General features: G+C 43.9%; 1 protein-coding gene across 1 annotated transcript in view; it reads right to left on the reverse strand.

Moving 5' to 3' along the window:
- Positions 1 to 21,477, reverse strand: part of OVCH1 (ovochymase 1) — a 53,764-nt gene that overhangs the window by 26,827 nt on the left and 5,460 nt on the right. The window contains exons 4-15 of the mRNA XM_073321015.2: positions 20,826 to 20,923; positions 17,165 to 17,337; positions 15,361 to 15,456; positions 13,501 to 13,652; positions 12,328 to 12,520; positions 10,508 to 10,634; positions 6,172 to 6,305; positions 5,115 to 5,255; positions 4,814 to 4,944; positions 3,391 to 3,484; positions 1,058 to 1,186; positions 511 to 582 (exon numbers count right to left, since the gene is read on the reverse strand). Coding sequence (XP_073177116.1) covers positions 511 to 582; positions 1,058 to 1,186; positions 3,391 to 3,484; positions 4,814 to 4,944; positions 5,115 to 5,255; positions 6,172 to 6,305; positions 10,508 to 10,634; positions 12,328 to 12,520; positions 13,501 to 13,652; positions 15,361 to 15,456; positions 17,165 to 17,337; positions 20,826 to 20,923 — 1,540 coding nt within the window. The remainder of the gene's footprint in view (positions 1 to 510; positions 583 to 1,057; positions 1,187 to 3,390; positions 3,485 to 4,813; positions 4,945 to 5,114; positions 5,256 to 6,171; positions 6,306 to 10,507; positions 10,635 to 12,327; positions 12,521 to 13,500; positions 13,653 to 15,360; positions 15,457 to 17,164; positions 17,338 to 20,825; positions 20,924 to 21,477) is intronic.

Genomic DNA, 21,477 nt, shown 5'->3' on the forward strand with positions numbered 1-21,477 from the left:
TATAAAGCAGAGACACCCCAAAAAGATGCAGTATAGCAGGCACCCTTTGTAGGGATAGCAGCTGGGTGTGGTCACTTATTTTGAGCAGAAGAAATGCAAGCTTGATGTAGGTGGCTGAGAACTTGAATTATGGACAGAGGTTCCATATTATACCGCAAAGACCAAACAAGGCCCAGACGTAGATGTTAGTATCTTTCTCCCATCCTATAAAAACATGGATCAATTTCAAGTTTTCCTCACCAAAGCAAGGTTAGAAAGGATTAAACTAGATGGATAATGTGGCACTGGATGGGCACAACCCCTGAAAGATAAGTGGGCATTTCTCCCCATTTCTTCACTCTGAATATGCTTTATACCTCCTTACTGTGTATACCTTACATCCCCATACCCTGAAATCCTAGATCCCATGTGCACCTACACCACTGCAGTCTATTTCCTAAGGATCCTCTGGTTATAAGTCAGGAAGAACTATTGACCCAGCCCATTACAATGAATTTTTTACCAGCTTACCTAAAGGGATGTTCTTTGGGGTGGCCGTCTGTAGAACAATTGGTTCTGCAACTATTGATTCAGCTTCTTCTGCTGAAGACAGAATAAATGGAATCTATTTTACTCCCAAGGCACCAGTCCCCATGGCCCCAATTCCTCCTCCTCCTCCTCCCCCCAAAGCCCCAACCCTGTAGAAGGAACTCCTACAAGTGAAGGCCAGATCCTTCAATGTTAGCAGCTGGCATATAAGAGAGTGAAGCAATGGCAGTTACGCAGGGGACTGTTACCCCATGTTCCCACGCCCACTGCTGTAATAGGACAGCAGTCTCTGGATGGGATGCTTCTAGAAGTAGTTCAGAACACCAGAGTCTGCGAGTTTCAGGTAACAAAAGTGGTCAGTGTCCTATCGGTGTTCCCAGTGTGGGAATTCTGATTCCTTTCCATTGTTGAAAGAACTGAATTCTGCCAGTAGAAACTATTCCATCTTTAACTGCCCCAGCATAGCTAAAGGGGATTATTTCAAAGATAAGACTAAGAATTCAGAAAACATAAAGGTCTTTCTACCAACCTGAAGGAACAAAGGTGAATCTGGCCTTAAATCCTCTGAAATTGTTCTCCCCATCACTTTCAAAATGTATTAACATTTCATTGCCAGGGCTCAGAATTGGGCTGGGGATTGAGAACCCACACAGATTGGCTGTAAGAAAAAGTGAGGAAACCCCCATACTTTTAAAATTCAGAATATCACTTTAAACTCACTTCCAGCTTTGCTAAACTATGTCCACAGGAGGAAAAACCAAACAGGGACTTGTAATTTTCACTTGGCTCAAAAAGCCATTTTGTGGGTGGATTTTTCTTTTAAAATCTGAAACAAAGACGTTTGCCAGGTCCAGTCGAAAGGTATCCAAGGAGAAGGAAGTAGAGGCCCAAATTAAGCTACTATATACTCTCAGGAATGAGACAACCTCCTAATTTTCCCACTATGTGAACTAAACTAACATAAAACAAGTTTGCTGCATAAGTGCCTCCCACCAAGAGAGCCTCTTAAAAAGACCTGCATTTGCCATCTGTATATGATGGGCACTCAATGCTTCTTAAACCTGCAAACACACATCAGCCACCATTTTGAGGACCTGGAGTAGAACCAGCAGCTCCCCTTCTCTCTCTGTGCCTATATAAAGCACCCAGTCTCCCAAGTGCCCAGCTGTTAATTAGAGCTGCTTGGAAATTTTTCACCAGAATGATATTCCAACAGAAAATGTGGATTTTGAAAACAAACAAGTCCCCAAAAATTTTGCTGGAAACTTAGGATTTTCCTCAAGAAAATCTAAATAAAAGCTCTTTGAGCTTCCAGGATCACTGTATGAGGAGTCTGGGAGTCCATGGAAAAGGCTAAAAAGTTCTGTTTTGGTTCTCCCCAATGGGACTTTTTAAAAAAAAAAAATAGAATTTAGCTCCCATAAAATTTATTTGAATCTGTGACTTTGTCCTGATTCAAAATGAAAACATTTCCAAGACTTCACAATTTTTTTGTGGTTTTCTGGTCCACTCTAGTGCTAATATTTATTTTAAAAAAGCCTTATACATCACATTAAAGACATGTGAAGTACGATGACCATCAGGTTGCAGATGGACAAACAGAAGAGAATTGGCTTGCCCAAGGCCAAGTGGCAAAGCCAGGATCATAATTCAGAATTTCTTGCCTCTCATTCCTCCCATTGTACTAGTTTCCCCTCCTCCCCCTGGAGTCAGGTACAAGTCTAAAAATTGTCCTGAAATTTTGTAATAAGCATCTCCCACTTTGAGTACAGAGTTATTTTTCTTCTTCAAAATGGAAATGTGACTCCGTGAATTGTGTTTCAACTCACGCTGTGTGGAGGAGAGCCGTTCCACATCACAAAGGATTGAGATTTTGAAGTCTGGCTTCATTTCTACTTGGAACAAAAACCCCCAATTTCAAAATTCAAGGGAATATTCCAAACTGCAAATTTAAGAGTGAAATGTTGTTCACAATATTTTTACAGCTGTGCTCTCTCTCTGCTATCCTGGGACCAAGGTGGGTGAGGTAGTATCTTTTATTGGACCAACTTCTGTTGGTAAAAAAAGAGGCGCTTTCCAGCTGAAGAGCTCTGTAACTTGAAAGCGTCTCTCTTTCACCAAGAGAAGTTGGTTCAATAAAGTATATCCCCTCACATTTCACCCTGAAAGATAAGGTAGGTATTATTTTGATTGAGAGACTTTGAATTTTATATCATAAAATAAAGATTCTAAACAAAGATGTTTGTAAACAAAATGTTTCATTTTGACATTAGTAGATTCACCTCCCCTTCCCCCCGATTTTGTTATGAAACAAAGTCCAGCAAAACTGGTCAGGTTTCATGAAGTGTTTCAATTTTGACAGACCTGCATAGTCCAGCAGACTACAGTTCTGTGAAAGCCTCCCTGACCAGCTTTAATTTGTACCTTCTTTGAATGCAACAAAGCAGCTGGAAACAAAGTGGAGAACCAGCACCATGGACTGCAAGGTGCCAAGCACTCTGTCCCCATCCCACAGAGCATGGGAGCACATACTTCAGTGCTTTGCTGGATCAGCAGCACAGTGCTCAGCACCCGGCAGGATTAAGCCCAACATGACCAGTCAGATCTCTGCAGTCCCCCAGCAAGACCTCCACGGGTTTGGGAACCACTATGGCATTGGAACACCCTGCTGTACCGAGATGTGCAAGGAGGCAGAGTTAAGGCTGTTGTAGGAGCCTTCATTTTGCATTTTCTGACTAAAGTGGTTTAATTCTACCACTGAAGTGTCACCAATGTAGCTTGTATTTCTTTTGGCAGCAAGCTATTTAAGTCTTCTTTTCTGTAATGGATTGTACATGTGAGATTGAACTAATTCACGGCTACCTAGCTGGTGCTCATCTTCTGGGTCACTGTAAATGACAACTGCGTCATAGATACAGCCCGCGCTGAATTCAACAGCAAAGTCTTCAAACTCCAGCTGGAAAGAGAAGATGGGGGTGGGGGAGGGGGAGAGAAGAGTTAATAACTGGGGCCTTTTTTGTTTTACCCTCTTTGTAAGCAAAATGTTGACTCTAAAATTAACTCTGAGTCTTAGTCATTACCGAGATTTGAGTAACAGCTAAAGAGCCGTAACCCTGTTCCTAGTGCACCCTAAAAGAAGGTCAAATGATACATGGACTCTAAATCTATCACAGTTTACTTGGAGCACCTCTTGTAGTGGAACTGACCCATCATGCAGTGGAACTAAGCTTGTCCCTTTCCGGCCAGTGTTGCTTTCTGTAATCAGCAAAAAGCTGAAGAGTTTGCGAAGGCTGAACCACAGAGGTGGGTTTAAATAGAAATGGTCATTTTTTTTTGAAGTTTTTAAATCAAAGCTTACATTTTCTCTTTAAAACTCTCACATTATTATCACCACAACGACCCTTTAAAAATCCAAACCACGGTTGGCTGCCATTGGAATTCTGAAACACTCAGCAGCAACAATAGCGTCACCTGTATAGAAACCTCGAGCGTGAAGTACTTTCAGTGTCTTAATACAAACAGCAGATTACAGAACTGTATGAGCATTAGTGTGAGGACTGCCCATGAGCAACAAACCTGCATGCACTTAAGCAGACATAGGTTAATGGATTCTTTGCCTTGGACAGTACAATACAGTAGCTTTATTTTTATCTGTGGGTGAGGTTAATCCAACAGGTAACCTCACTTTAGCCGGTGCAATTGCAATGACAGTGGGAGGAAGGGTAGGCATCAAACTGCAACAGCAAGAGGTCACTTCCAGCACCCCCAGTAGGAACAGTCATCACATGTGCTGGTCCAAGCTACTGCTTGCTTAGCTCAGTACCACGTCTGCATGTTTAACACTCTAATGGAAGAAGGGGACTAGATAGAGAGCTAGAAGGGCAGGTTGTCAGGTTCCCCCACCCCACCCCCAGCCCTACTGAAACCTTGTATTGTCTTTCCCAAGATGCAGTTACATTAATTGGAAGGGCTGGTACCAACCAGCTTCAAGCATCTACAGCAGTTCAGTATGCCAGTTCATACAGGGCTATACACACCATTTGAATTGGTTAAAACATACCCTGCGAGAAGCCTAAGCTGAAAACCTTAGGTCTTACAGGCTTGTGCATTGTAGATGTTTCCAGCAGGATTTTATTGAATTGCTTCCCTGAGCAGTCAATGGCAGAGGTTTAAGAGCAGTATGTCCTTTCACTGGGGAGATGGTTGGGGTTGGTCCTGCTTTGAGCAGGGGGTTGGACTAGATGACCTCCCGAGGTCTCTTCCAACCCTAATCTTCTATGATTACCTTTATGACATTCTCTACCGGGGCTTCAATGAACCAATGGCACTTCACGTTACTGGGATACGAGCCAGGGTAATTAGCAGTATCAATCTTTCCCTCTTCCACCAGCACTGCAACACTTCCACAACCAGAACCTATCACATTGGGTTAAGAAGAAAGTGTCAGATTTAATAGCAAAGTTAAAAAAAACAAACACAAAAAAAACAAATGCCTACCACCACCGTGTGTACCAGAGATGGTTTCTTTGGTTTTAAAGGGGGTTGGGTGGCAGAGAAGTATGTACAAATGGTATGTCTGAAGTCACCTGCTTCCGATTCTTTATGTATAGCTGTGAAGGTGAATTCAAAGCCACTGCCGGTGTTGCTTCCATCAGAAACGAGAGTAACCATTGCTCGGTTAGAGTCTATCAGCAGCGGGGCTGGTAACGCATCCCCACAGATTTTACCTACAGGGAAAAGGTTAGACCTTTAGTGTGGTATTGCTCGCACAGACACACACTTTGTCAGGCAGCTTACTTTTTCAGATTCACTAAACTGTATACAATATTGGAAAGTCACGTATTCCAGAGAAGACTCAGATGACTATTCCAGCATCAGTTTCAGTTACCTATAAGGTAAAATGTTTGGAGACAGAACTGCATCCAAAACCTCCACACAGGCAATTCAGCTCAAGGTTTCATGGTGGGATAGTATGGGCACATAGCCACTAGTAGTGTTCAGAGTATAGAAGGAGCAAAGATTTGCATGAAATATTTATTCTTTAGCAATTCAGTCTCAAGAATGGATAATAAATTTAGACTGTAAGGGAAAAGTACTTAGTCATTATTTATCCATAAAGCGACAGACATATTTATTGTGCTATACAAGTCAAAAGTTTGAGTCAACAAGATTTGTCAGATAATTCTGCCTATGTCTTTATCTCGCATGTTCTGCTTTGCACCATTGTCATTGACCATCCTCCAATAAGGACTCCAGCATCGGAAACTGGCTGGCAGTTTTGTTGATGTATGAGGCCAATTAGATGACAGTTCAGCTACATGGGGCTAGTAGGAGTGAAAACTTGTCTAAACACAAGGCAGAAATAGGGCTTGAAAAACACAGTGGAGAAAGACTTTACACAGACAGTTTTCAGACTATATAGTCACGCACTAGCAGTCAGAATGGACATGAATATCTACCTTCCCCCTACCTCCATTACTTAGCTTTGCTTTGACAGCTTCAGTGCCAGGGCAAATGACAGTGAAAGGTTCCTTATTTGTAATAAGACATAAAAGGGCTCTAACATCAATGTTCACGTTTCAGATGGCATGGCAGGCAATCAGCAAAAGTATTGAAAAGGAGAGATTAAGGCATTCCACGTACCAATTAGCTCTCTTTTGTCCGAATACAAGGACACGTAGTCATGGTCACACGTGATCTGGCTCTCTATGTCTAACCTGGTGAACTGTATTAATATAATCTTGTCTTCTGGCACAATTACATTCCACACGCATAGGCTCAAAACAAAGAAACAATTAAGTTAGACAACAGAATCACAGCAAGAGTGAAATTCATGTGACTGCATCCTTCCTTCCCAAGCAGCTCCAAGGGGCGGTGACAGGGGGTTCGGCATGCTGGAGTGCAAGAGGGAGTTTAAAAGACACCAAGGACAGAGCACATAGTTCTGGGAAGAAGCATAAACTACTTTGCTTTATGACTATCCCCTTCCTCCTTCACTCTGCCCTGCATCACCACCTAGTCACCCACTTTAACTTGGTCTGCCCTCAGCATTAAAGAAAAGGAGTACTTGTGGCACCTTAGAGGCTAACCAATTTATTTGAGCATGAGCTTTCGTGAGCTACAGCTCACTTCATCGGATGCATACCGTGGAAACTGCAGAAGACATTATATACACACAGACCATGAAACAATACCTCCTCCCACCCCACTGTCCTGCTGGTAATAGCTTATCTAAAATGATCATCAAGTTGGGCCGTTTCCAGCACAAATCCAGGTTCTCTCACCCTCCGCCCCCCCCCACACAAACTCACTCTCCTGCTGGTAATAGCCCATCCAAAGTGACCACTCTCTTCACAATGTGCATGGTAATCAAGGTGGGCCATTTCCTGCACAAATCCAGGCTCTCTCACCACCCCACCCCCCACCGGAAACATACACACACAAACTCACTCTCCTGCTGGCAATAGCTCATCCAAACTGACCACTCTCCAAGTTTAAATCCAAGTTTAACCAGAACGTCGGGGTAGGGGGTAGGAAAAAACAAGGGGAAATAGGCTACCTTGCATAATGACTTAGCCACTCCCAGTCTCTATTTAAGCCCAAATTAATAGTATCCAATTTGCAAATGAATTCCAATTCAGTAGTTTCTCGCTGGAGTCTGGATTTGAAGTTTTTTTGTTGTAAGATAGCAACCTTCATGTCTGTGATTGCGTGACCAGAGAGATTGAAGTGTTCTCCGACTGGTTTATGAATGCTATAATTCTTGACATCTGATTTGTGTCCATTTATTCTTTTACGTAGAGATTGTCCAGTTTGACCAATGTACATGGCAGAAGGGCATTGCTGGCACATGATGGCATATATCACATTGGTGGATGTGCAGGTGAACGAGCCTCTGATAGTGTGGCTGATGTTATTAGGCCCTGTGATGGTGTCCCCTGAATAGATATGTGGGCACAGTTGGCAATGGGCTTTGTTGCAAGGATAGGTTCCTGGGTTAGTGGTTCTGTTGTGTGGTATGTGGTTGCTGGTGAGTATTTGCTTCAGGTTGGGGGGCTGTCTGTAGGCAAGGACTGGCCTGTCTCCCAAGAGTTGTGAGAGTGTTGGGTCATCCTTCAGGATAGGTTGTAGTTCCTTAATAATGCGTAGGAGGGGTTTTAGTTGGGGGCTGAAGGTGACGGCCAGTGGCGTTCTGTTATTTTCTTTGTTAGGCCTGTCCTGTAGTAGGTGACTTCTGGGAACTCTTCTGGTTCTATCAATCTGTTTCTTCACTTCCGCAGGTGGGTATTGTAGTTGTAAGAATGCTTGATAGAGATCTTGTAGGTGTCTGTCTGTCTCTGTCTGAGGGGTTGGAGCAAATGCGGTTGTATCGCAGAGCTTGGCTGTAGACGATGGATTGTGTGGTGTGGTCAGGGTGAAAGCTGGAGGCATGTAGGTAGGAATAGCAGTCAGTAGGTTTCCGGTATAGGGTGGTGTTTATGTGACCATTGTTTATTAGCACTGTAGTGTCCAGGAAGTGGATCTCTTGTGTGGACTGGACAAGGCTGAGGTTGATGGTGGGATGGAAATTGTTGAAATCATGGTGGAATTCCTCAAGGACTTCTTTTCCATGGGTCCAGATGATGAAGATGTCATCAATATAGCGCAAGTAGAGTAGGGGCGTTAGGGGACGAGAGCTGAGGAAGCGTTGTTCTAAGTCAGCCATAAAAATGTTGGCATACTGTGGGGCCATGCGGGTACCCATAGCAGTGCTGCTGATCTGAAGGTATACATTGTCCCCAAATGTAAAATAGTTATGGGTAAGGACAAAGTCACAAAGTTCAGCCACCAGGTTAGCCGTGACATTATCGGGGATAGTGTTCTTGACGGCTTGTAGTCCATCTTTGTGTGGAATGTTGGTGTAGAGGGCTTCTATATCCATAGTGGCCAGCATGGTGTTATCAGGAAGATTACCGATGGATTGTAGTTTCCTCAGGAAGTCAGTGGTGTCTCGAAGGTAGCTGGGAGTGCTGGTAGCGTAGGGCCTGAGGAGGGAGTCTACATAGCCAGACAATCCTGCTGTCAGGGTGCCAATGCCTGAGATGATGGGGCGCCCAGGATTTCCAGGTTTATGGATCTTGGGTAGTAGATACAATATCCCAGGTCGGGGTTCCAGGAGCGTGTCTGTGTGGATTTGATCTTGTGCTTTTTCAGGAAGTTTCTTAAGCAAATGCTGTAGTTGCTTTTCGTAACTCTCAGTGGGATCATAGGGTAGGACCATTGTAGCAAGTGGTGTTGGAGAGCTGCCGAGCAGCCTCTTGTTCATATTCCGACCTATTCATGATGACAACAGCACTTCCTTTGTCAGCCTTTTTGATTATGATGTCAGAGTTGTTTCTGAGGCTGTGGATGGCACTGTGTTCTGCATGGCTGAAGTATGCATCCGATGAAGTGAGCTGTAGCTCACGAAAGCTCATGCTCAAATAAATTGGTTAGTCTCTAAGGTGCCACAAGTACTCCTTTTCTTTTTGTGAATACAGACTAACACGGCTGTTACTCTGAAACCTCAGCATTAAGTGTTCTTAAAGCCCTCCAGTTCACTCCTGGTGTGTGTTTCCACAACCCTAACATAGGGAAATTCAGAGGGTTGGCAATATTCCTTCCCCCATCTCCATGTAGAATGCATGGATTAAACCAGGTGTGTGCGTGCACATTTACAACCCTATATCCATCATCTCACAGTCATAGCCAGATCAGCTCAGGCTAGGATATCTCCAGCTAAGAAGTAATAAGAAACATATGCTGGGTTTTTAATAGTGGTTAGCGCAACACAAAGTGCTTCACTGCAAGAGAGAAGAGTCAGTCTCTCCTTTGCGCTCAGACTTTGGATCTGTGCTATGCTGCCAAATGGATTGTCCCCCCAGGCAATTCATAGCAAGAGAGGAAGCCAGTAAAATACTCACATATGCAAAAGCATCTACCAGCTTATGGCCAGCGTTACTGAGATCTTAACCATTTGCATTCCCCAACTAGTGACTGGGCTCACTGGGCTAAAGTCATGCCCAGGATAAATGCAAATCAAGTCAATAGTTATTCTGGCACTGAATTTGGCCAAGTCTATGCACAGCCTCCATATTGCAGAGCTAAAATATATACAAGGGCTTACAGGGCATATCCACATTAGGACAAAACATGACCCTTTAATATCTGTTAACAACTCAAAACTTTAGACTATACAGAACTAGTTATTTTTCAGCACATTATTCAACCCACTAACATGTTAAAGAACAGCTTGCCAGGTATATACTGGAGTTCACACATTTTTAGAACAAAACCACCTTTTATTCTAGTGTGGATAGGCACACAGGCACCCGTAGTAGAGACAAAATGGCATCTCTTTGTTAGGCCAGGCCAGTAGGATCTGCAATAGGCTCATCTCATCTGGCGGTTTCTTTTGGCACATCTCCAGCTCTCAAGCATCTTCAGAAGACATTAAGGGATAGATCTGTTCCCACTGCAAGTCCTAAAGACTTCAATGGTTGCAGAACCTGACACTAGAACAGTTTAAGAATTTTAACGTTAAGCTAATTCATGGGCTCAATCCAAGTGCATCAATTTTATGAGTGCAGTTCCTGTAAGAACTAGACTAACAAAAGTCGTGTTTCTCATTCTAACATGCTATTTCTGGGTAACCATTGTTGCCCAGTACCAATCCCAGACAAGCAAACATCACTACAGAGATGTTTAACTCTAGATACTAATTTTTTAAGGTTGACACATACCCACAATTTCAGCCACAAACTATTGACTTGATTGTGTTCACTGACTCAGTCAGGGGTAAGAATTCATGTATTTGCAGGCTGAAGTCCTATGGCTAGAGCGATGCATGCAGTCAGAGGAGATAGTCATCCCTTCTGGCCTTACCGACACAAACAAAGCACCCTATGAAAAGTGACCCTTCACAGAAGGGCAAGTGTTTTTGATGACATACAGTGAATACCTGTTATCTAGGTAGTTACTCCCACTGGGTTGGGGATACTGAATGCGGCCACTTTCTCCAAAGACCAGCATTCCATGGGAGCTGCATCCTTCAGGAAAGTGTGGGGGAAGGTGATCTGGCTCTGCAGCTAGAAAGAGAAGAGCAATGGGTAAAATACAATTCTGACACTGGCATTGTTTGGGAGAGGCAGGTCTACAGTTCATGCAACCATTCAATTAATGTCACTTCACACCCTGAGTGCTTGAGAAAAACTCAGATGGGTCTCAAGTGGTAACCACAATTCTTCTGAGGCCAGGTCAATACTAGAGACTAATATCAGTGTAACTATGTCGTTCAGGGGTGTGAAAAATCCACACCCCTGAGGCTTTGTCTACACTACTGTGATAAGTCGACCTACTCTATGCAACTCCAGCTATGTCAATAACGTAGCTGGAGTCGACATATCTTAGGTTGAGTTACTGCGGGGGGCCATCGACTTACCTTACTCTTCTCATTGGAGGTAGAGTACAGGGGTCAACTGGAGAGCGATCTGCTGTCTATTGGGTGGGTCTTCACTAGACCCGCTAAATTGACCACTGGTGGATCGATCTCAGAGTGTCGATCCTGGCTGTAGTGTAGACCTGCTCTTAGTGACGTTGTTATACCGATTCAATCCCTGGTGTACACAATGCTATATCAGCAGGGAGCTTCTCCCATCAACGTAGCTACTGCCTCTTGGGGAGGTGGATCAATTGCACTGACAGGAGACACATAGGAGCATCTTAAGTCCTACAGCGGCACAGCTGCATTAGTACAGCCTTTTAAGTGTAAGCCTGCCCTTAGAGTTCTGCTTACAAATGAGCCAAAGTCCTTTGCAAGTGTGAATCAAAGTCAATAGAGCTACACAGATTTACTCCAGTTGAGGCTCTAAATGCACTATTTTATCAATACTATTTCTATGGGTTACAGCTTAACTCTGCTCATTCTCCAACTGTGCTCGTCGTTTGAGTTGCAAGAATCTTCCAAGTTCTGCTTTGCAGGATTCATGAGAACGTTTTTTACTCTGGTTCTACTTAATATTTATTATTCCAGAGTAAGAGGCACTGTATGGTTGCAGACTAGTTCTTCCCTTTATGAGGATATCAGCTCCGACAAGATATTGTGGCAAATAAGTAATAGCACAGATGAAGTGTAGGTCATAAACTAACTGACTGCTGTGACAAAAACAATGCCCTCTATTCAATAGATTCTATTTGAACTGCAGTGATAAGTGTATGGAAGTGTCTGATCAGGCTATAGGGAATTCATAGATCTGTTTATAGCTTTAAAAGTGTAGTTCTGATAACCAACTTAAAAAAATGGCAAGCTTATTCCACAGATCTGCTGTGTGTGTTTAAAGCCATATTTGCTCCAAATCAATAGTGTGGACCATTTCAGGGATTCTACAATAGCAATTTACAGATCCCCAGTTGACAAGGATTAGAAAAATCTATTTTATAAGAACTGGACACGTTTTCTAGGCCAGAGAAGTGCTTCTCAAAAAAAATCAACAAAACCACATGCACCTGGAAATGCTAGCTGGAGTGGCCCTCAACATTCTATTTAGTGGGGCATGTTGATCAAAGCTGTCCTCAAAGCATTACGGCAGAGGGGCCCAGATACAGATGCTGTTCAAGAGAGGTGATTTCCCCACTTCCTGCTCTAAAATGAGAAGTACTTCACATTGTGTGCACCTTGATGGCAACACTCTAGAGCCTAACCGTGGAGCTTATGGCATTTATCTTTAGAGCCTCATGATAAACAAGCAGGAAAAGAGAAAAATTGCTAGTAAATGTACCCACCGGGGATAATGTTCTGTGTGATGAAGTCCATCAGTTCAGCTACATTGGAAAAGATGCCGGGGGAACCCCTTTTGTTGATGCTTTTCTCAAGGACATCCCAGCCTCTTGCACAGCCAACTCCCCATGATGTGACACCAGCCAGAGTCCAGATGCCACTGGCTCTTCTACACACGAGGGGACCTCCAGAATCACCCTTGCCCAGCACGGTTTGGGGGAGGAGAAAGGGGAAAAGAGCAGATATTTGTTCAAATGCAATGATACAGATTCAGTGTTTCACCTCTCAGAGTAGAAGTTGCAGCTCTTTGGAAGATTGGCAGAAAGGTTCAGCATCACTATACGTCTGTTAACCGTTTCCGCCCCCTTCACGCTAAGATGTTAACGTCCGCATTGCAGCAGTACCTCAGCCAACGGACTACACCTGGCTCTCCTGCAACAGCAGCACAGTGGACTGTGTGTGGAGTGCAGGGGGAGAAAAGAACCACTTGGTCTCCTGGCAGTAGACGCACCCCTCTACCAGAGAGACCATGGGAAAGGTTGGTGTTCTGATGGACACCGCTGCCAGCAGCTGTGATAGGTATGGGGAGGAGGGGTGACTACAAGAGAAACCAATACATTAAGTAGAAATGGTCAAGGTATGTTTTTTTAAAGCCTAAAGAGAAGGCAAAAGACTCACTTCAGCCTCCTCCCTCCCAGTACAGTGGTATCATGTACCTCTGAGGCTGTCTCTCCTGCAGTCTCTTGGGCTGCCTGCTGCCACTGTGCGCCCATCTGTGCAGTTTCACCAGGAGCTTAGACAGGGCTCAGGCATATCATTCACCATGTCATCTGATCCCATTCAGGCCAGCTCCAGACGAAAAGGTGGTTAAATACACCAGTTCCTTGGCTATAGCAGCACTCCTACCAGTGGGAAATTTCCCCCAAAAGACTAGGATAGACAAGGCCTTCATTAGCCTCAAGATCCTTTTAAGGCCTCAGGTCAGTAGCAACGTACAAGTAGTAGTGGACAAGATTCAATTCCTTTCTTTCCTTCTCTTCCTCCACCCCTCCCTCTTTAGGGCATGTTGCCATTCCGGTAAGCAAGAATACAGGAGTGACTGGTGGGAAGGGTTGGAGTCTGCCTCCATTTGGAGAACTCACTATACAGAAAGACCCTGCCGAATGCTGACCCTTTACCTTGCACGCATCCTTCCCACCATCAGGAAAGCCAGCACATAGCATGGAGCTTGCTACTGGAGGCAGATTCATTTGCTTTAACAGGGCACGGCAGGTTCCCCTATCAATGATGGGGAGCTCCACCTCCTGTAGAACATTAGATAGTTCACCAGCTGCAGAAGGAAGGAAACAGGCAACATCAGACATCCTAGAACCCCTCCTCCTTGCTTCACAGAGCAGGAAGTTATGCTGCAGATCTAGAGCCACATCCTGGCTACCATGATTTCATTCAGTATTATACAGGCAGGGCTGACAATGCTGCCTGCCTCTTATTTAGATTAGCTGAGACCTCTGGTTAAAAGAGCTTGTTTTCAGGTCTGTATACTTTCACCCAACTAGAACCCTTTGAGCTGACATTTTCCATGTTGGTGTCTGCCTCAGGCTGACTTGTTCTGAAAAGTTTCAGCTGAAATGGTTCGACCACATGCATGAACAAGGCTAGGGGGGAAAAAAACACATTGATTTGCCCTGGTAAAATCATTCTAGTGACATTTGCTCTTAACTGCTCTGGTGCTCCCATGCTTTGGAGCAGGGACCTGCAATTTAGCAGGGGGGTGGCTTGGTGTCAGGGATGTACCTGTTACAACAAATTTAGGCAGACTTTCATGAGGACAGTAAGTCTTTGAAAAAACACTGCAGCTTCCAAATGCTCAATAGAGACTTTTTTTGATTTCTGCACTTAAACTTTCTGAGGCTTGCATCCTCCATCCCCTCATAGCTTCTGCATGCAACTGAATTATGCATGCACAGTGACTAATCATGTTCCCTCCAGCCCAGAGCTATGCGGACTCAGAAAGACATTTCCTGTAATGGCTGCTTCAGGGCAGGAGCAGCCCTAGCCATTTTGCCAGCCAGGACAAAAAAATGTTTCTGGGGCCCCAAGCAGCTGAGTCCAGAAAATAAAAAAAAAAAGCCAGCCAATCAGCAGAACAAAAAATGGCCAGCCAATTAAAATGGAGCAAAAGAGAGCCAAGCAGCCCACTGGTACAGAACCCCCTGATAGCTGGCACCCAGGATGACAGCCCTGCTCACTCACTGCTAGAACTGGCCTGGGTAGGGTTGATTCTGAGCACTGGAATTGAGATCAGGTGGCCTGTTTCTCTGTGCTGCACCTGAAGTCAATGGGAGCTTTGCCTTGAGCATATAAAGGGCTACATAATGCTATGCACAAGCAACCTTAATCCTAGCATTGCTTAATTTGAATGCTTGACCTTGCAACCTTAATAATGTTTTTTTAACAGTTTGTGTATGTAAGCTAAGGCCCAAGTGATCCCATTATGTATTTTAAAAAAACTAGGAAGAAGGCGGAGATGCATCATCTAGTGGTTATGTAATGCACAAAGATTACAACTAGATCATGGAACTACGGCATCAGAAGATTGGGTTCTATTTCTAGCCCTTCCACTGACTCATGTGGCCTTCACCAAGTCACCTCCATGCTTTGGTTTCCCCATCCGCATGATTGGGATGGGGAGGATACTTCTCTACTTCACAAGGGTGTGATGGAGCTTAATTAATTGTTCACAAAAAGTTGTGAGATGGGTAGAGGAATAGTGCTATGGAGCACCAGAGTAAGGAGATTCCAAGGCTCTGCCCAGGACAGTGCTTCTGGCACACTGGTCCTTTGCACATCATGTCTGGAAGAGACCTTCAGAGCACAACATAGTTTGTCATGCTATCAGCAAAATAGAGAACCACTGATTGGCTTTTTCCCTTGGAGAGATGTTCTATTTCTATTGCAGAAACAAGGCAACTCCCTTTTCTTTATCTCAGTACCCACACATCAATGTTGACATTGTAAGAACCTGACATTTTACTTACCCTCAGACACCCTGCCCCAGCCACTAGCAACACAAAGAGTCCCGGCCACAAATTTATCATCTTTGTGGGGAAGGCAGATTGGCTGAACCCTATGCCCTAAGAAGGAAAGTGCACACAAATGTGAGTACATGAACTCCAGGCTGTTGGAAGCGATTCTCTCTGCACAATGTCCTTTATTGTGTGAACAGAATGGATCAAGGTCCTTTGAACTAGACATTTTTCTAAAGCAATTCAATCAAACAGCTAAAAGTAAATCAAGTCAATCACCTTTAAACTGAAGTAATCTTGAGAAGTCACATTGTTTTAGAGAAAAAAAACATGAACAATGTTTTGGCTGGCCACATTCAAGTGAAACTTAGCAAGCAAGAACCAAACTAGAGGAAAGAGACAAGGGCGGTGGGGGGTGGGAGGGAAAAGAAGCAGCAGCATGAAGGACAGAAAAGGGAACTGTCCTATGTACAATTCTCTTACAGCCCGTGATAGTGACCGGTTGTAGATCCTGTTGAGCATTCTATTCTCTGCAGACAGGAATGCTGACCATATGTCACGAGAAGTGGAGTTCTGATTTACACAGGACACTCAAAACTAAAAATTTGCTCAGCTCTGCTCTCAAACTAGGTGAATACCGTTGTAGGTTTCTTTTTGGGGATCAGAGGAGAAAGGGATCAAAAGCTACTTGATTTGTCTTGAAAATAAATGAATTAGGCCATGACATTGACAAACTTTAAAGAACACTTACCAGTGTAGAACACAGCCCCACCTTCTCCTGGAGGGATTGTCCAGATGACTCAAAAGATGTTTTCAAGCATCATGACTTGAGACTTAAGTTTCTTTAGCCACAAAATAGGCACATAGGTAGTGGAAAAGCAAACCTCCTCTCACTGGCCTGCCAACAGGCCTCAACCCTTAACTGAACACTTCCTGGCTAACGAGTGTGGTTTGCTTTTCCATACCCATTCAATCCTCTCCACTGAGAGCTTCAAAAAGGTGCAACTTTAGTGCCACTTATCTCAATGATTTTGTGATGCTTAGACACCTGTCCACTGGGAGCTAGACTATGACCAAAGTCATTTTAGAAGGGCCACTGATTGGAATTGTTACCATCAGGCCGACTTGGCCGCTGGTAATCATGGCCGACTTGGGTGGGATTTGATCAGGCAGTGAAAGGATCTATGTATTCCATATGGTCTCCTGACCCTCTATGAATCTGTATGCAAAAAGCCACACTCCAGAAAGCCTTTTAACATGGCTTTAAAATTCCCCTTGTGTTCACCTTTGCCGCTATGACAGATACCGGATGATGTGTGTTTAAATCAGGGAGATGGGCGTTTAAATTTAAGCCTTCTCACTTTGCCAGATCCATTCAATGATGGAACAATCTCTTCCTCTTCACAAACAGTGGAGACTGGTGGTGCTGAATGAAGCGGACAAGGGGAGCAAGCTAATTAGAGAGGAGCGAGCTTTCCGAGAGGTAAAGAAAATATAGAATTACTACAACCGGAAGACAATTTGACTTTTTGTGCTCTCTAGTGTTGCAAAGATCAACAGTATGAAGAAAACATGAGAAGCCCCAGAACAAAGACTTGACCTGAGGAACAATTATTTGGACAAGATCACTAAGACTAAACTGGATTTAGCATGTATAATCTACTTGGCCAGAAGTAAAGACACTAACAGGAAGGTGTTTTATATGCTGGAAAGAGCATTACAGAGAGATAATAGAATAAAAAGTTGCTCTAAACTGGCAAGCTAGATATAGTGAAGGACCCTCTCTGAAGCACTTTCACTCAGTCTCCTCCCTTACCGTACTTTACTCTGTATTTCAGATATAGCAGAGCGATATCAGAATCCATGTAGCCAAGTCTGTTGAAGTCAGGGTGAACAATGACTTGTGAGACAGGAATGTTCTGTTCTTGCTCGTCTGCCTTTCTGAGGTTATGTTCTCCAACAGTCACAATGAGATTCTTCACTAGTTTCCTGACAAAAAAAGGGCAAGGTTAATGACAGAGAGGTTTGCCAACACACTTCAGTCTGTTACGCATGGAGTCAAGGCTGATAATTTCCTGTAAGAAACAGCTATGTACAAGCAATTCTCTCATTACTGGGAAGTTCAACACATGGAAAATGTGACCTTACTACATACTTCCCTGCTTAGGGCCAGAATCTAGCCTTCAATAAGCAGGCTTTTTCCAGCTATGCTACTTTCACTTGGCCTTATGCCTTAAGGGGTCACCTTGCTTCAGGGTCAGAGTGCTAGAATACTGTTGAGAGATTTTATTTCTTAATTGACTGCCTTTTTGTTCTACCTCCCACTCAGTAATACGAGGACTCTTATAAGCTCTGGCCTGGACTTTGCAACAATGGATCACCTGCAGCCTTTAGACTAGGATCTTTAGAGAGGCCCAGGGCACCTTAAATCAGTGGGAGATGAGTGCTTACGTCCTTTAAGGTGCTTTGAAAAAAATTCCCTGCTTGTTGTTAATCCATAGTGTTTGGGAGAAGGGGACACAGAGGGGAGAAGATTTGGAGGAGGAGCCCAAGTGAATAAAACCTTTGAGAGGGCTTTAGGAAGTTACATATACTTGAGACAAATGTTTAATATTTATTTGGAAACAGTCATGTCTCTGGTACAGCTCTTGGGGGTTTATGAACACAGCAACATGGCATTGTGCTTAATGAACTCAGGTATTTTGGTGCTGCCTGGGACAATCACACTGAGTTACTAACTTGGTAAATGCTAAAAGAAGTAAGCTGCACTAACCTTTATTGTACACTAAACTTACAGGTAATACATTGCAAATAAAAATAAAGGGATTTACTATATTCTCTTGAGACGGACAAGTTGTGCACAAACCTGATCTGATCTGTACAGGAGGGTAACAGATCAGGAAGTTATAGACAGAGGGGTAGGATGGTTTTTCACTGGACTAAGACTCTAAAAGTCTGGACTCAGTCCCCAGCTCCATCATGGGGATTGTCTACACAACAAAGAAAAACCTGCACAAGCCAGCTGACTCGGGCTCGCTGGTCTTGGATGCAGGGCTATTTCGCTGCTGAGTAGACATCTGGGCTCGGGCTGGAGGACCCTATAGGAAGGGAGGGTCCCAGAACTTGGGCTCAAGCCCAAGGCCAGAAGTCTACACAGCAATGAAATAGCCCTGCAGCCCAAACCACACGAGCATGAGTTGACTGGCTCGGGCCAGCTGTGGAGTTTTCTTTGCTGTGTAGACATCCCGGGTGACTTCAGGGGAAGTGCTTAACCTATCCATAGGCAGTATTAGGGTTCCTTTCTCCCGCTCTACAGTATGCCTGTTTTATAGATGCATACATGTGAACAACATGCGGTGTATTCAACAAATCTCCCATAAGCAGGTTGTGCAAACAATGTCTTTTCCTCTTCCTAACATTATCTGTCTCTCAATACTACAGAGAAATGATTCAGAACTATGGAGATTGTGTCTCTCTCTTGGGAGATAAGTTTGATAAAGATTTGTCAGAATTTCAATAAAGAGAAAAGAAAAAACATCAAGGATGTTTTCACAAATCCCCCCCCCCCCCCCCGCCCAGTCTTTTAGGCAATCTCCAGAAATAAGTTAGAATTATTTCTGAGCTTCCAAAAAAAAAAAAAAAAAAAGTTCTAGCCCAGATACTGAACAGGCGAGGAAAAAAGGAGAAACCACAGTGGGTTCAGCTGCTGATTGTTTCCTACTGTCCTCAGTTCTCATATCTACAGCGATCATTGTTCCTAACAACTCCCGACCCCCACCCCTGACTCAGTGCTGAAGGATTTCAGAACCATTGAATAAGGGGTTCAAACCCCTCTCCCGGGTTTGAACAATTGACATTTCACCACCAGTTACTTTCGGCACGGAAGAATGTTTTAAAGTGCGGCAGAGAAGTACAGCAGACTACACCAGTTAACTATATAGGTGCTTTCCCTTGCAGTGCAGCATTCATCTCCCTCCTATTTTGTGTGGATTTAGTGCTGCTGAAAGGTACCAGGTTTCCAATCCTGGAGAGTGAAATCCCCCAATTAATCACAGATTAGGCACAGCATGAGCAGTGGTAGCATGAGCTGTCTGCAGCTTTTTCCACCAGTGCACCTCAGTCGCTGAGCTAAAAGAATCACAATTTTGGTTTCCTTCCTCAGTTAGGGACAGTGAGATCCAGTGGACGGGGCAGTGGTCTGGGACTCAGGTGCCCTGCGTTCTATTCTGGTTCTTGTGCTAGTCTATTGAGTGTCCTTGTGAAAAAGTCACTTCACCTTTCTGTACCGCCAGTTCCCATCAGTAAATGGAAATGATGATTTTTCCCTCCTTTGAAAAGCTCTGTGGATGCAGAGCACTATATAAAGGGCTTGGTATTATCATCATCTAAGATTAGTGAAGTCATTCAATCTTAGGGAATGTCCACACTTACCGTGGATCGATGCTGTGGCGATCAATCTACCAGGGGTCAATTTAGCAGGTCTAGTGAAGACCTACTAAATCGACCACAGATCACTCTCCTGTCAACTCTGGTACTCCACTGGAATGAAAGCATAAGGTAACTCGACAGGAGAGTTTCTCCCATCGACCCAGCACTGTGTAGACACCGCAATAAGTCGACCTAAGCTATGTTGACTCCAGCTACATGAATAACGTTGCTGGAGTTGCGTAGCTTAGGTCCACTTAACCCCATAGCATAGACCCGCTCTCAGTTGCAAGCCAAGAAGAGGGCTAAACTGTGGTGGTTCTAGTGATAAAGTGGACTCAGACCACCAAATCCACATTGCAGTGGTATGGGGATATTTCACTCAGTAAAAGCTCCTTCTTTGGACAAAGTAGGTTCACTCAAAGCACAAGACTCAGCTAGCATAGTCAGATTCCTAGCCATTATGAGCTCTACTATTATTTAACCCATGTAGAGAATGTTGAAGGTTTTAAATTGTGATCTGTGAACCACCAGTAATCAGGGAATCCTTCTTGGTGGTCCTTGAAGTGAAATATTCTGAGAACCATGGAGTGGGCAGCTAGGGTTTTGGGAGGAGTGAAGAACAGTGCTTAATTTGTAATGAAAGAGGCGCTGGGGCTCAAGCAATTTTTTAAAATTTCATAAAAAGGTTCAGCAAGCCCAGAGGTGCCGGGGCTATGAACTGCCAAGCCTACAGCTGCCAGGGCTCACCCCTTGCAAGCCCCAGCACAAATTAAGCCATGGAGAAGAGCCATTAAGATCTATTGCTCTCGAAGCAGCTTGCAGAATGAAACAGTTGGAAAAACCCAATGGATTAGACGCTATTGCTCCACAAAGAGAGCATGAGTGTAGCACAGCACGGCCCTACTTCAGATATTCTAATACCATTTTCTTCTCCAGCTGGGAAGCAGCACACACGCACACATATATAATGGAGCTTTCCTTCCTAATAGACAGGGGCTTTAATGAAGTAACTTAAAGGCTAAAGATAAAAACAGCATTCTCTAACTTACTGCTCAAGGGTGAATACGCAGTGAGCCGCAGTTACAACCACATCCTCTTGTATTAAACTGCCACCACAGAAGTGGAAACGACCCAACTTGAGAGATACCTTTACAAAAAAGAAAGTCACACACATTTAAGGTGAAGCTAGTTATACTGCCCTCTAAAAGAGCATCCAAAATAGCACAAAGATTGAGGAAGTTCTCCAGATCACGACAGATGGTGGTGCTAAAAAAAAGGAGGTTTTTGAACCCTCTCATTTCTAGAGAAGAATTCCCAAATGACTTGTGACCAGAGAAATGTCGTCTAAATTGTGGATTCACAATTCGCTTGATAGCGATCCTTAATTTCAAGGATTGGGAAGAGCTGAAGCAGCAGAGTGTAGATAGAAACTTGGAATTCCCTGAAATGCAGAAGTGCCTAGAGGGAGTTCCTACTTACCATTATGTATCACCAGAAATTGTTTCATGGGGAGAAGATAGGACCATAGTAACAGGAAGCAGTAATGTTACATCCACTGACAGTGTCAAAAATTGCTAATTTACTTCCAAATGAAAGTCTGGAAGCAGTGACCCAATCCTTTTATTACATGAACTTAAGTCGGCAGCGTGAGAGAACATTTCTGTGAAGTGAGACTTCCCTGACTTTGCCAACAAAAGAACC

Source organism: Lepidochelys kempii, chromosome 1 (genome assembly GCF_965140285.1).
Source record: "Lepidochelys kempii isolate rLepKem1 chromosome 1, rLepKem1.hap1, whole genome shotgun sequence".
NCBI lineage: Eukaryota > Metazoa > Chordata > Testudines > Cheloniidae > Lepidochelys > Lepidochelys kempii.